Source organism: Diospyros lotus, chromosome 9, assembly GCF_014633365.1.
Source record: "Diospyros lotus cultivar Yz01 chromosome 9, ASM1463336v1, whole genome shotgun sequence".
In the NCBI taxonomy this organism is placed as follows: Eukaryota; Viridiplantae; Streptophyta; class Magnoliopsida; order Ericales; family Ebenaceae; genus Diospyros; species Diospyros lotus.
The window spans coordinates 11,277,148-11,290,003 of NC_068346.1; the positions used below are offsets into that span (position 1 = coordinate 11,277,148).

General features: G+C 37.7%; 2 protein-coding genes across 3 annotated transcripts in view; one reads left to right on the forward strand and one right to left on the reverse strand.

Moving 5' to 3' along the window:
* Positions 1-8,055, reverse strand: part of LOC127810661 (probable DNA primase large subunit) — a 47,346-nt gene extending 39,291 nt beyond the window's left edge. For both annotated transcript variants that reach the window (XM_052350244.1, XM_052350243.1), the window contains exons 1-15: positions 7,785-8,055; positions 7,329-7,390; positions 7,147-7,250; positions 6,988-7,072; positions 5,572-5,631; positions 5,278-5,335; positions 4,900-4,919; positions 4,365-4,448; positions 4,212-4,276; positions 2,949-2,997; positions 2,819-2,866; positions 2,636-2,725; positions 2,397-2,456; positions 1,787-1,846; positions 1,274-1,348 (exon numbers count right to left, since the gene is read on the reverse strand). In XM_052350244.1, coding sequence (XP_052206204.1) covers positions 1,274-1,348; positions 1,787-1,846; positions 2,397-2,456; positions 2,636-2,725; positions 2,819-2,866; positions 2,949-2,997; positions 4,212-4,276; positions 4,365-4,448; positions 4,900-4,919; positions 5,278-5,335; positions 5,572-5,631; positions 6,988-7,072; positions 7,147-7,250; positions 7,329-7,390; positions 7,785-7,923 — 1,059 coding nt within the window. In that variant the 5' untranslated portion in view covers positions 7,924-8,055. The remainder of the gene's footprint in view (positions 1-1,273; positions 1,349-1,786; positions 1,847-2,396; positions 2,457-2,635; positions 2,726-2,818; positions 2,867-2,948; positions 2,998-4,211; positions 4,277-4,364; positions 4,449-4,899; positions 4,920-5,277; positions 5,336-5,571; positions 5,632-6,987; positions 7,073-7,146; positions 7,251-7,328; positions 7,391-7,784) is intronic.
* Positions 8,056-12,151: 4,096 nt separating this feature from the next.
* Positions 12,152-12,856, forward strand: LOC127809246 (uncharacterized). Its single transcript, XM_052348009.1, has one exon. It carries the CDS (start codon positions 12,152-12,154, stop codon positions 12,854-12,856), a length of 705 nt encoding a protein of 234 aa, XP_052203969.1.

Sequence of the window (12,856 nt, forward strand, 5' to 3'; positions counted from 1 at the left end):
AACTGAGTTCAGATGTCTTATCTATTAGGGTGATGGAAGGACGTGTGTGCATAGACTAAAACTACAAACCCCCTCCCCCCTCCAAATATAATAATTCACAGCCCTCTCCTGTGTGGAATTGAGAGGCAAGAAGAACTCAACAAGAGAAAAGGAGGGAGGTGAGAAGAGGAAAAAATCTAGAGAGAAAAGAGGCAAAAAGATATAGAGAAGAACAGAGATAGATATTGACAAGGAGAAGAAATCTCAAAGAGAATAATCAACTATAATTCTACTAAAAACAAAAATCAATACTAGAACTCAACTGCAATTGAGCTAGCAAAAACAAAACATTCAGAAAATAAAATATAAACATAATCCTAATTTGTTTTGTAGCGTTGCGCTTCTTTCCTTCTTCTAGAATTGATCCATATCAAATTTCCCCTCATTGAAATACATATTCCTCTAGTGGTTGACGTGTCTTCCTCTGTCACCTGCTATACACTAGGTAAGTGGTGGTCTGAATCTGATTTCTGTTGGTCAAAGATCCTAACAACTCCAGCATAATGTCAATAAATCTAAATCCATTTGGAATGATTCGTCTTGAGTAGTCCAGGTGTAGTCCAAATCTGGGCGGCCCCCATCCAATGAAGAATAAAATGTTGAACAACTTCTCCATCCCTGGTGAATACAACCTATTATCTAAAATAGCATCAATTATAAAGGTGAAGGGCAATGCATCAGAGCAAAGGGCCCTGGATCAGGTTCAATAGATGTGTTGAACAAAGGATCATTAGAGGGAGTAGCATGGCCCTTTTATACAGTATGGTCCTCAATATTAACTGTAGAGCTAAATATAAAGTCGAAATAGAATATATATACATATGGATACAAGACTGATGTTTCTCTTCAACATCATAACCTAATCTTCCAGCAGATCTCATAAGTTCATCAAAATTTACGTCCCCAAAACTTTATACTTAATTGAAAGATAATATTCATTGAATTTCTTTCCATTCATGTCTTTCCACAGAGGCACTAATCCTTTTTCTTATATGTAAACAAGGGCACTATTGTTTTCTAATTCTAATATCTAGAAAAAAAAAAGAAAGACAAAAAAGGATCTAGTATCATTTTTGTAAAATAAATTCTAATCAATTGCAATTATCTGACTCAGAAAATAAGGAAAAAAACTCAAATTCAATCCAGCTCTTAATTCTGACAACCTTAGGTACATATACACATCAGAATCCTAGCACAAAGATAAATTAGCATTCATGCCAATGCAATTCCTTACTGTTCTCTTCCCTTCTTTCCCATAGTTATGCCGTATACTATATGCATACTCTTTATCAAATCTCTCAGCACCAACCTACAAAAGGAAGCAGCGAATAGTAAGAGAATTGAATGAAAATGAGTGTGCATGTGCAAACTGTATACATATACATATCATGTAAATACCAATGTGTTTCTGATGGCAAGACAGACAGAGAAAACAAAAAGAAGTTCGTCATAATGAAAACCATTCTGGCAGTTTTTTGACTGAGGTCAAAAGCACTAATGAACAAAAACCAACTCTGATTTTGTCCATCTGAACAATTCAAAACAGTAATGTGCCACTGTTGTAGAACATTGCATGGAAGAATGCTGTGGTCACTATTGCTTCATGCAGCTTAACTAACAATGCAAGGATATATATATCCATGCTCTCTTCAAAACAACATAAGCTTTAGCTATGACGAGTCACCGAAGTGTGTAGTGCCAAGCTTTAGCTATGACAAGTCACCGAAGTGTGTAGTGCCAAGCTTACTTTATGTGAAAACTCAGCTTTCCAAAAGGCAAGTGCATCATCCAACTTCAATCCAACACCCTACACAAAAGAGGGGAGATAATTTGCAATGGCAAAAGATAAATATGCATAAAGGAAAAAAATTTCCGGGATTATATGAATACCAAGCACAAAAATTTTTCCATAATTAATCACCACTTACAGCTGCTTCATTTTTTCTTCCACATATTCAATGTACACATTATATTCAAGCAACAGAAAACATTGATTGTACTACTTCAAAGATGGCAAACTATAATTCATGCCAACAATAATTTAATTATTGCAGCACTATTTCAAACCGAAGATAAAACAAGGACATAGATATGGCCAACAATTTCAAATATGTAACCTAAGCAGAAAGACTAAATGAAACCCAGAAAGGTGTAAATGCATTAATGGTGTCCAGTGGAGATTTATCCCACAATCTCCAACAAAGGAAATATATTCTACTACTAACTTCAAGGCTTTAAGCTTCACCCAGGTTGGTGCCATGTGTCATTTAATATCCCAAATCCCAGTATCATATGTTACTATTTCAAATATCCATGCAAACATAATCAGACATGCATATCCAGATCGAATATATAACCTTGAGAAATAAACCCAATTGCATCCTTCCCCCATGCTTTAGATGATGATCCTCTCTCAGCTGCACAAGTAGCAAGGGCAACAAAAGTGAATGAAAATACAAACCAGGATTGCAATAACTTTGCAGCAAGTGAGAAAAACAAGAGAAGAGGCAAGGGAGAAGAGGAAAAGGATGGGAAACTCGATAGTTTCCTTGTGACAGAAAATTAATGACGCTGATCTGGTTGCCAAAATGTTTACCTTCTCAAACAGGTGACGCATACACAAAGGAAATGAACTTCTAGCTACTTGCTCAATGTCTTTCAAAGATATTTCTGCAAATTCTCTTGGCTGCAAAATGCACACACCACATTCATCTGTATTAACACAGACCAACATGACCAAGTCATAAAATATGAGCCAGACATTCATACTGCAATATACCTGGGAATAGTCAGGACCCAAATAACTTGTGGCCAGGGTTTCCACAATCTATACAATATCAAATAACAGTGAGCCAACCTACTTCAAGACAGCACATTTTTTAACATAAATATTCATCAAGAAAACTCACAGGAGTCAACCGATCCTTCTCTCGTTCTCTAATGGTGGATGTCCATTTTCTGAAACCAAAATCTAAAACAATTTGAAAATCTAAACAGGCTTAAATAGCATTTTATCAGCAATGGTCCAGCATAATCTTAAAAACGATGCATGTATGCAGAGAACAAACATGACATTCCAGGCAAATAATGGTGCATGTCCACAGGAAACATTTTAAATCGAATAATAAACTTACATTCTTATGAACTGTCTAAACAAAAAACCAGGTTTAGTGAAAGAGCCATTCCCTCATTATTGAATGAGTAAATGACAAAAGAATTACCAAAAAGCAAATTGCTAAAAGCACATCACTCCAAAAGGTGCAAATTCAGTCGTGACCAAATAAAAGAATGTTAATGCACAGATGAGGACCAATAAACATGTAAGCAGATAGGTAGAGAAAGTTATTGCACAGGATTTTTTGCTTTGTATTCGTAACAGCAACAGAAGCAATATTGAAATAATAACGCTCTTGATGGTGACAACTAAAGTTAAAATTATCATCCATTACAAACTTTGAACAACTGGAACTTGAAAGCAATTTTATGCATTAATGGCAACAAGTTCAAACTCACAATTCAAATTCACAATAAAAATGCATGAATTATTGACAGAAGTGAAAATGTGACCAGTAACACTAAGAGGCTATTTGGCAGGGCTTTCAGGATTGGGTATTCTTTTCTTTTTTTGTTCAGTTTCTGCTTTCAGTTAAAAATGAAATCTTAAGAAGTTCTATTTTCATTTTTTTTTTTCCTTATTCTTTCTTCTTCTTCCTCTGCTCTAAAATTGATGCGAACCAACAAACCCCAGCAACTTCCACCAATGGTGGATATAGCTAGTTTGGTGGGGGGAAGGGGGGGGGGGGAGAGAGAGAGAGAGATGGAAAGGGGAGGGGAGGAAAATGCAAACAAAAACAAATAATGAAATGACATTTTTGTTGTCTTTCTAAAATTTTGAAGATGAAAATTAAAAAAGGAAGCCAAAAAAAAGGGGCCCTAACAAAGTGAATCTTCAAGAAAGAACTTTTTATCATTAGTGATTCTTCTCTGCCCAAGACATATACAATAAATTGGGGCTTTAAACCTAAAAAAACAGGGAAAGTGGGAGACTTTTCCCACATTATGCTACTCTAACCACATTGCTTATCCATACATATGGCTGAAGAGATTAATGTACACATTTTCATGATCGAACAATACAAATTAGCTGGGCCTCAAACAACATGAACAATAACCTGTTTGTCAGCACAAGTGCCTTTGAAAGATGGCTACGAAATTGTGTGACAACAAGGGAGACCACCTATATAATAAGGATAGAAACATCAGTAAGACTGATCAAGTCCACTTTTATATTGATGAAGTATAGCAATTTGAGTATAGATATCCACCTGATGCATAGCTACATATGCATACCCTTTCAGGATAAATACCCTGCGACTGGCCACTAATTCTGGAACATCTTCAAAAGGTACCTTCATTTACAAAGCAGGGGTGGGAATGTAAATAATTAAGTCAAATGAATCAAATTAGATGTTATATCCATCCAAAACCTACGAGATGAGGAAGCCAGTCTATTCCCCCCTCTTTACCATTTCTCATGTTTCCAGGAATTGCAACCAACCATAGAATTCTTTACATTTTATCTGTTATATTCCTTAGACTACCCAAAAAGCAATATGACATTAGAACTATCTGGTTTTGCTAATCTGGGCCCAAGAGGAGTCCTCCACCTGAGGCCCCACAGGATTTTTGAGAAACCACTACTAGTTTGTTTCAACTTAGCAGTGGTGAGGTTAACATCGTTTCCCTCGGAGGTCTTCCGATGATAATAAAATAAGAATTTATTAAGGCACTACGTCCATTATGTGTAGGCTAAAAATGAAGTTTTAGGGGAATAAATTTTCAGGTAATCAATAAACAAACCTTGTAGAAGATCATATCAGCTGCAAAAGGATTGGAAAACAAGAAGAAAAATAAAGAATGTCAGAATGCTAACAAATCTACAAAGGTAACTTAACACAAGGATAAAATTTGACCCCAAAATATCGAATTCTAGTGGAAGGGAAAACATTTAGTATTTAGATCATCCATAAATGCATATCCCAGAAGAAGAATTACTGAAGTGGACTTTAGATCAACCATATACGCATAAATGCATGAGTAGAATGAAGTGGGATGATTTTGCAATAAAGGGAATACACAACACAAATTTTCTCATTAATTGCACAAGGTAATGACTAAAAATGTCAACCCACTTGACAAACATCCCATACAAAAAGAAAAAAGAGTAATAGAAATTACCACCAGATGAAGAAAGACCAATAGACCGTGCTACTTGGATCAATGTTTCCTTAACACTCTGCATAAGAGAATATATCAAAGTAGCTTCTAAGAACTCTATTATGAAAACAAAAGGCCAGCATTTTCCAATACAAATTCATGGAGGGAGAACAAAGAACAAAATAAATTAGAATGCAATTGCATGTGCTGCAACTTGGCTGGAATTGCATGCCTAATTTATTTTGACTTCAAAATTGAATTTTGTATTCAGACGGGCAACAAAGCAGCATAAGTAAAAATATGGAGTGCAAATACCTTTAATTCTTCATTGCTTACTGCCTTGTAAGGAAGGTCAAATTCTGCCATCAGTGTCCTCTGCAATCTCCAAATTGGATCCATAATGATCAGTATGACTCAGGACAACAACAACCATAGCACATAGCTAAGGAACACTGATATGAATAAGGCCTCATATATATTAATTTGTAAAAATTAAGAATAAAAATCAAGGATAGGAAAAGACTATTGTTAATGGTGAAGCATCAAACGATGTCGTATTCAGCCAAGGAGTTGGAGGGCCACGATCGGCAACCTCGGGCTGCCTCATGGCGCTTGATGGAGGGCCACGTGACAACCATCCTAGCATCCAGATAGTGTCTGATTGTTCTCTTCTGTGCAAATATGTATCGTGCTGCACAATCAAATCCTGGCCACCCATCTTACCTTTCTGAAGCTCTATCCCAACCATCTAAATCTGCTAAATATCTCATCATCGGGATTTTGAGCATCACAATAGCCAGAGAAAAAAAGAGAAAGGCCGAGAAAGGAGAAGAAGAAGGGAGAAAAAGGTGAGTGGTTTGGATGTCTTCTCCCGAGGGTGCCTTGTGGCTTCCTTCGTCTTTGCTCTATAAGCTCTGTACATGATTTGTCTTTATTTTCTGGTTTGATAGGTTAAGCCCTAATCTGTATTAGTGATTATTGGGCATTTTTGGTTATCGAATCAGTGTTGTACAGAGAGTTTGTGTGAGTTGTTCTGAGGGTGTAATCTCCATTTCTCGTATAGTGCAGTGAGCTCTTCTTACCAGAGCTCAACGTGGACGTAGCCCCGATTTGGGGTGAACCACGGTAAAAATCTCGTTGTGTTATTTTTCTTTTCTGTTGTGCTCTTGTTTATTTCCTTATGTTATGATTTCTATTTCCGATCGAGTCTTTGTTTTTGGGTCAAAAGTGTTTCAGTGGTATCAAGGGCGTGTGTGTATGTGTGGCTTGGTTTCTGTTTTGGTCCAACAACTATATTTGTATATTTTTATTAATAGTGTTCATGTGAAACATAACCAAAAATCAATGAAAGTACTGAAACAAAATCATTAATCTAACTGAAAACACCATTCATTTAATAATAATGAATTAATGCTAACGTACAAAATTATTAAAAAATACTACTATTCATTATTGCTTCTTCAAAAACTTATTCTATGTGAACATTTTTATCCAAAGAAAAACTCTCAAACTTCTATTTGATCAATTGTGACCTTAAGCATGTCCATGCGTATCCAACCATCCTTTGCATGTCTAAATGCGTCCGAAAACTAAAGCAACAACAAATATTTAAGACATGCCATGTAGCCTATCTGGAACATATACCATGGCAACAAGAGTAACTTTGTGCCACAAGGTACGACAAGTAAGTGAAATGGCAGTTCTTCTTGGGCATTTGGAAACAAATAATACCTGCACTTCAGGACTATCAAGCAGCCGGAACCGGTGACGAAAAAGGGTAGTTTCCATAGAAAGAAACCATTTCCTCAAATCCTCCCTGTTGGACCAGAAAAGAAAATGAGAAACACGTAAAAGTTTTGCACACAAAATGCAGGATAAATAAAAACTTACGTCCTACAATACACAAGGCGCAGAACGAAGTGGGAAATGATGTCCTTGTTAATAACTTCAGATGCATGTGGATGACTCATGTATGTCTTCCATAGAGATCTTACCTATTCAAATATAGTAATTCAAAATTGGAAGAAAGACTGCGTAAATCACAAACAAGCAATCAAAATAACTAGCTGTACCAATGTCTCCATTTCATCAGGTTTTTTTCCTCGAGATAATCCATCCGAAATACCTTTAAGAACTGCATGGACCATGCCAAATCCAGAGATCTTAGAGTCAGACAAATAAAAAAAATGACCACCCAGAAAGAAATATCAAACTTCGTTTTTTTTTTTTTCATTTTTTATAATTGAAAGCCTTGAAATAGATATTATGCAAAAACTAACAAAAGAAAAGGCTCAACTTTCACTCTTTAAGCCCTAGATTGAGACAATTGATAAAACGAAAGAAATTCCCGGAACGTTAAACCCCATATCCGTATGAATAGGTAATTCTTCAAATTTCTAGCAAAAACGAAGCTTCTGGTGAAAACAACTACTCTCCGGCACTTGTTAGAAATAAAGAAATTTTTAAGCTGTGTTTAGTAACGGGGAAAACGAAGGAAATGAAACGAAAACGTGGAAAGAGAGAATGACCTCGGAGGCGATCGATGGCGTAAAGCTCGAAATCTTCGAGCCTGACCTCGAGCGACGGGGCCGAGCGGTAGAGAGGGAGATCGGAAACGACATCGCGAGCGGCAGCCGGTGGTCTCCTTTGCGACCGGACGATTTCCATTTTGCCCCTTCTAGCGTTCTGAATGTGAAGACGAAGCAGCAGAGCTCTGTTGTGGCTCGTTGGCTTTTACGGGAAACAAAATGGCGGGAAACCTTTTCCCACCCCTTCCAGCCAAACGGGCCTGGCCCAATGAATGCTCTTCTTGAGGTTCGGACACAGCTCACTTTCTAGCACGGATCATATGATATATGGTTCTAAATTCTCATGTTTTCACTCAACCTGAATCATATCTCTACTTTCCCTTTATGATAATAATAAACCCATTAAAAATTAGTTCTACCAGCTTTATAAAAATAATAAAGAAGTGATATTTAATAATTAAATTTGACTACAAATATAAAAATTATTTTATGATAAGGTATATTTAAATCATACTTCAATTCTTAATCAAAATAAATGATAAATTTTCACATAAAGATTAATTTTTACAATACATGTTTTCTCGTTAGCTTATTCCGGACATTCTTAAATGTTGGGAATAATTTCAGCATTTATTTACTAAATGGGGCGTTTCTTAATCAAGATATAGCCAAGATATGGGATGTATCCCAGACTTCTCCCCCTCAAGATAAGCATATCTTGGTCCTTATATATAAAAAAAAATAACATTTATGTCCTCTAATACTTTCCAAAGAATTTAACAAACAATTTGATAAAAATCTTGAAATAGTTCCCAACTTTATCTTGACAATTCCATATTTTGGTCCAAAAATCATTCCAGACTTATCTTGATATTCTCTTATCTTGCTCATTTTAACAAACGCTACCTAAAAGTAATGATGTTTATGAAAAATGTTGTTAACCAAAAGGTAGGGCAATTAGGAAAATGCCACTAAATGAGAAAAATGTTGTTTTTTAAATTCTTCTCAAGGTTTCTAAAATCTAAGAAATTTCAACACAAACGTTGTGATTCGAGAATATAAAGATTAGGACAAAAAACTTTATAAGGTGTTTTTGCAAACATCGTGAACTTTTGAAAAATGCCAAGAAATTCATTCAATATAGCATTTTAAAAACCTATTCTTTTACCTTATAAAAGTTGACTTTCCTTACATTTATTTTTTATCTTAGCACACACAATTACCCATATTTGTAAATACTAGGAATTTATCAAAAACACCAAGGATTTCTAAAAAAAAAATGTTGGGTAATTTTTAAAAAATTTGGCGATACCTATGTAGTTTTGCAACATTGGATGTACACCTTACTATTTCTTAACATGTACACTTTTATTACCAAACCCACAAATGAAATCTAAAGAAGAGTAACCTTCAAGAATGTCCAACCAATCAATAGACTTTTACATTCAACATAAACAATAATAAACACACTTACATTATCAATGACAGAGAATTAAACAAAAGTATCGAATTCATCAGATTATCAAAAAGTTTAATTATAAAATCTCTCTGAGTTTAGAGCTTACACTATCAGAATATACTTTATATATATTTTTCAAATTAAGTATAAAAGTTGTATAATAAATGCATTGTCAAAACTGCAACTATTTTTTTTTTAAAAAAAAAAAGTAAACAGCATACACACCTTCAAATTAGTTTTGACATTATAATTGTTATATTTCTTTACATTCATAAAAGAATTACAAATTGAACTCATGTAAGCTTATGTATTGTCTTCAACCCAAACTATATCTCCAAAAGAAATGTAGCACCAACCATTGAGAACTAGGGTTGGCATTTGCACCATCTTCTGTGTCGTCTTCTCTTTCTCAACTATTTATAAAATAATAAGACTAACTTATATAAGATGGACTTCAGCACATATGACATATATATCCATTTAAAACCAATAAATCTATCACACTCACTATTAGCAAACAAGTGAAAAAAATCATATAACAAAGTAGATGATATACAATTAAAGTCATCTTCATCTCTAAAGATGGATATCTTATTTAATGGGTTTAAGAGTTGATATAGAGCCTCACAAAGAGAAATTATAGGTTAAGAATATAAGGTAAAAGGAGGAGTTGGTGGGAAAGGGCCAATGTTAATTAATTTGGGGATTTCAGTTGATGGAAAAGAGTTATAAATTGCTAACAATGAAGAATGATGAAACATTAAACAACTACTATATGTAATTGGATAATTGGTATATTTAACAAAGTTTGAATTTTCTTGAAAAAGGGCAAACGAGACTTTTCTTACAAAAAAAAATAACTGTTATGCCTATTAAAATAATAAAAATAAATGAATAATCCAAAAAAAAAAGGCCATGTGGTAGCCCCAAGAGCTGCCATGTGACAGTCCATCAAAGTGGTCTGGCTGCATGGTGCAGCCAGGGGGCGGCCACTATGGCCGCATGGAAGCGGCCACTTTGGCCGCTTCCGTTCCCACTCCCACGCTGCCACGCAACAACATGGTCAGGGGCCAGGGAAAGGGGGGCGCTTCCCCCCTTGCCACGCTGCCATGCAACAGCGTGGCTAAGAGATATGGGGGGCTCCACCCCTACCCCCGAGAAACTCTCTTGGGGGTATTCTCACACCCTCTGCCATGCTGCCACGCGACAGCATGGCTAAGGCAAAGGAGGGGCTTCACCCCCTACCCGCGAGAGAGTCTCTCGGGGGTATTCTCACATCATCGAGAGAGGTCTCTCCGGGGTGCCTCACACCCCCGAGGGAGGTCACTCGGGAGTGCTTATTGCGCGCTTCTGTGCGCGCACCCATGTATGCCTGTGTGCATTCTTAACCATGCACCCTTACACTGATAACCCCACAAGACTCGGTCAAAACCGCCTCCGAGATATCCGCTAAGAAAAACGAGTCACTCGACACATGGATGTCCCTGTCATCGCTATAAATAGGGGTCTTTTCCTCTTATTCGGTATGCAACCTCTCACTCTCGTACTTATTTTTTGTCTTCAAGCATTTCACTTCTACAAGGGACTAACTTAAGCATCGGAGGGTCCATGCGGGGATTCTCACCCGCGCCCCTAATCGATTTTATTTCTAGCAGGTCATCCATCGCTCTCAAACTAGCCAAGGGACTCACCTATCGCTGTCGTGACCCCCAAGAAACTCATTCATCGCTGTCGTGACCCCCCGAGAGACTCATCCATCGCTATCACTCAACTCCGAGAGGCTCATCTATCACTGTCACTCCACCCTGGGAGACTCACCATCTCTCCCGATAATTACTCATCGTTTAGACAATCCACACGTCACCCATGGCCCGAATGAGCCATCCCCCGAGTGAGTCATCCATCACTCGGATCAGCCACACGTGGGTCATCCATCGGCAGTTTCCCCTTTTACAAATTTATTGTTGTAATCGTATAACAACAATTGGCGTCGTCTGTGGAAAATCGAACAAAAGGCCAAGAAACCTTCATTCACCATGGCACAACTCAAAGCGGTCGACAGACTCTCTCTCGTGGTGCACAATCACCTCAACAAGATACCCTCTCTCGGGTGGAATAACAACATCAATCTATTCATGAAGATCAACTACCCCTCATTCATGGGGGCCAACCACCCCTCATCCATTAGTCCCATTATGAGGGTCACCCATCCCTCACTCATCAACAGCCACCCCTTCCAGGGCCTCATCATCCATTGGGGGTTCAACTTCAGGTGCCGCCCCTTACCACCACACATGCCCTTTTAGGACCCTACTCAGGTATACATATCCCATCGGTAGTTCTTTGGGCTGAGTATGAGGCCTTACAACAACAACATGCCGAAGAGGTGCAAGCCCTTCGCGAAATGGATGGAATTTTGCAAAGCTTAGTTCCTCACAGGTCAATCCCAACCACATTGAGAAAGTTTATTCCTGAAACAGCTTCATCCCATAGGGCTCATCAAAAGGTACCAGGGAACGACTCTTATCGAGAAGCGACCCCAGAAACTCATGCTCAACCTATCACTTCTCAAAACAATCAACCAATATCTCCCTTAAGAAAGGCTCATAGCCAAACTTCTCCAAATCGAGGAAATCAATGAGGAATTAATCGTCGAAAGACAGAAAGACGAAGCCCTCAAAAGGGAAGATATTCTGAAACTGTGGCTAGCATTCCTGTGGAAGGAGGTTGGAATTCCTCTAAACCCGTAACCAAGCAGAATGATGAGCTTAATAACAACCCTACGACATTTAGTGCTCAGGAAACAGCTGACATGAAGAAAATGATTGAGCAAGTGTTGCAGCGAAATAAATTATTACCAGTTTCAGAAGAATAATCACAAGAGAGGTTGTCATTTATGGCCTAAGTAATGGAAAAGCCTTTACCAAGGAAGTTTAAGATGCCCCAAATAACTTCTTACTATGGCAAGGATGATCCTTACGATCACATACAGAACTACGAGTCTTTGATGATGCTTCATGGATGGGACGATGAGATAATGTGTAGGGCCTTCCCGTTAACCCTAGTTGAGCATGCTCGGGCTTGGTTTAATGGTTTACTCGAAGCATCCATTTCCTCGTTTGGGCAGCTAAAGACAGAATTTATCAAAGCATTCATTATTAACAGCCAGAGGAAGAAAGACGCGACATACCTCCTTAGCATTCGACATGGGAGCAAAGAGACCCTACGCCATTATGTGGACAGATTTCAGAACGCAACATTTGAGATTCACAACCTACCGATTGAGATGGCAGTGTCTGCCATGTTCCAAGGGGTGCAACTGACTTCCTTCCAAGAATTCCTATCCTTAGACCCACCAAAATCCTTGATAGATTTGTTCGTCATGGCTAATAAATATATACACCATATAGAAGTAATGAGGACTGTGGCAATGAATGAAGACAGGGAGAAGAAAAGAAAGAAGCGAGATATTGAAAAAGATTTTAATCGGCGACAAGAGAGGACCCGAAGACTGGGTGATGTCAGGCCCCAGTTCAATCACTATACCCAGCTCACCCAACCTCGATCTACCCTATTGGCAGCTATAGAAGGATCAAGCCTAATCAGACTTTAA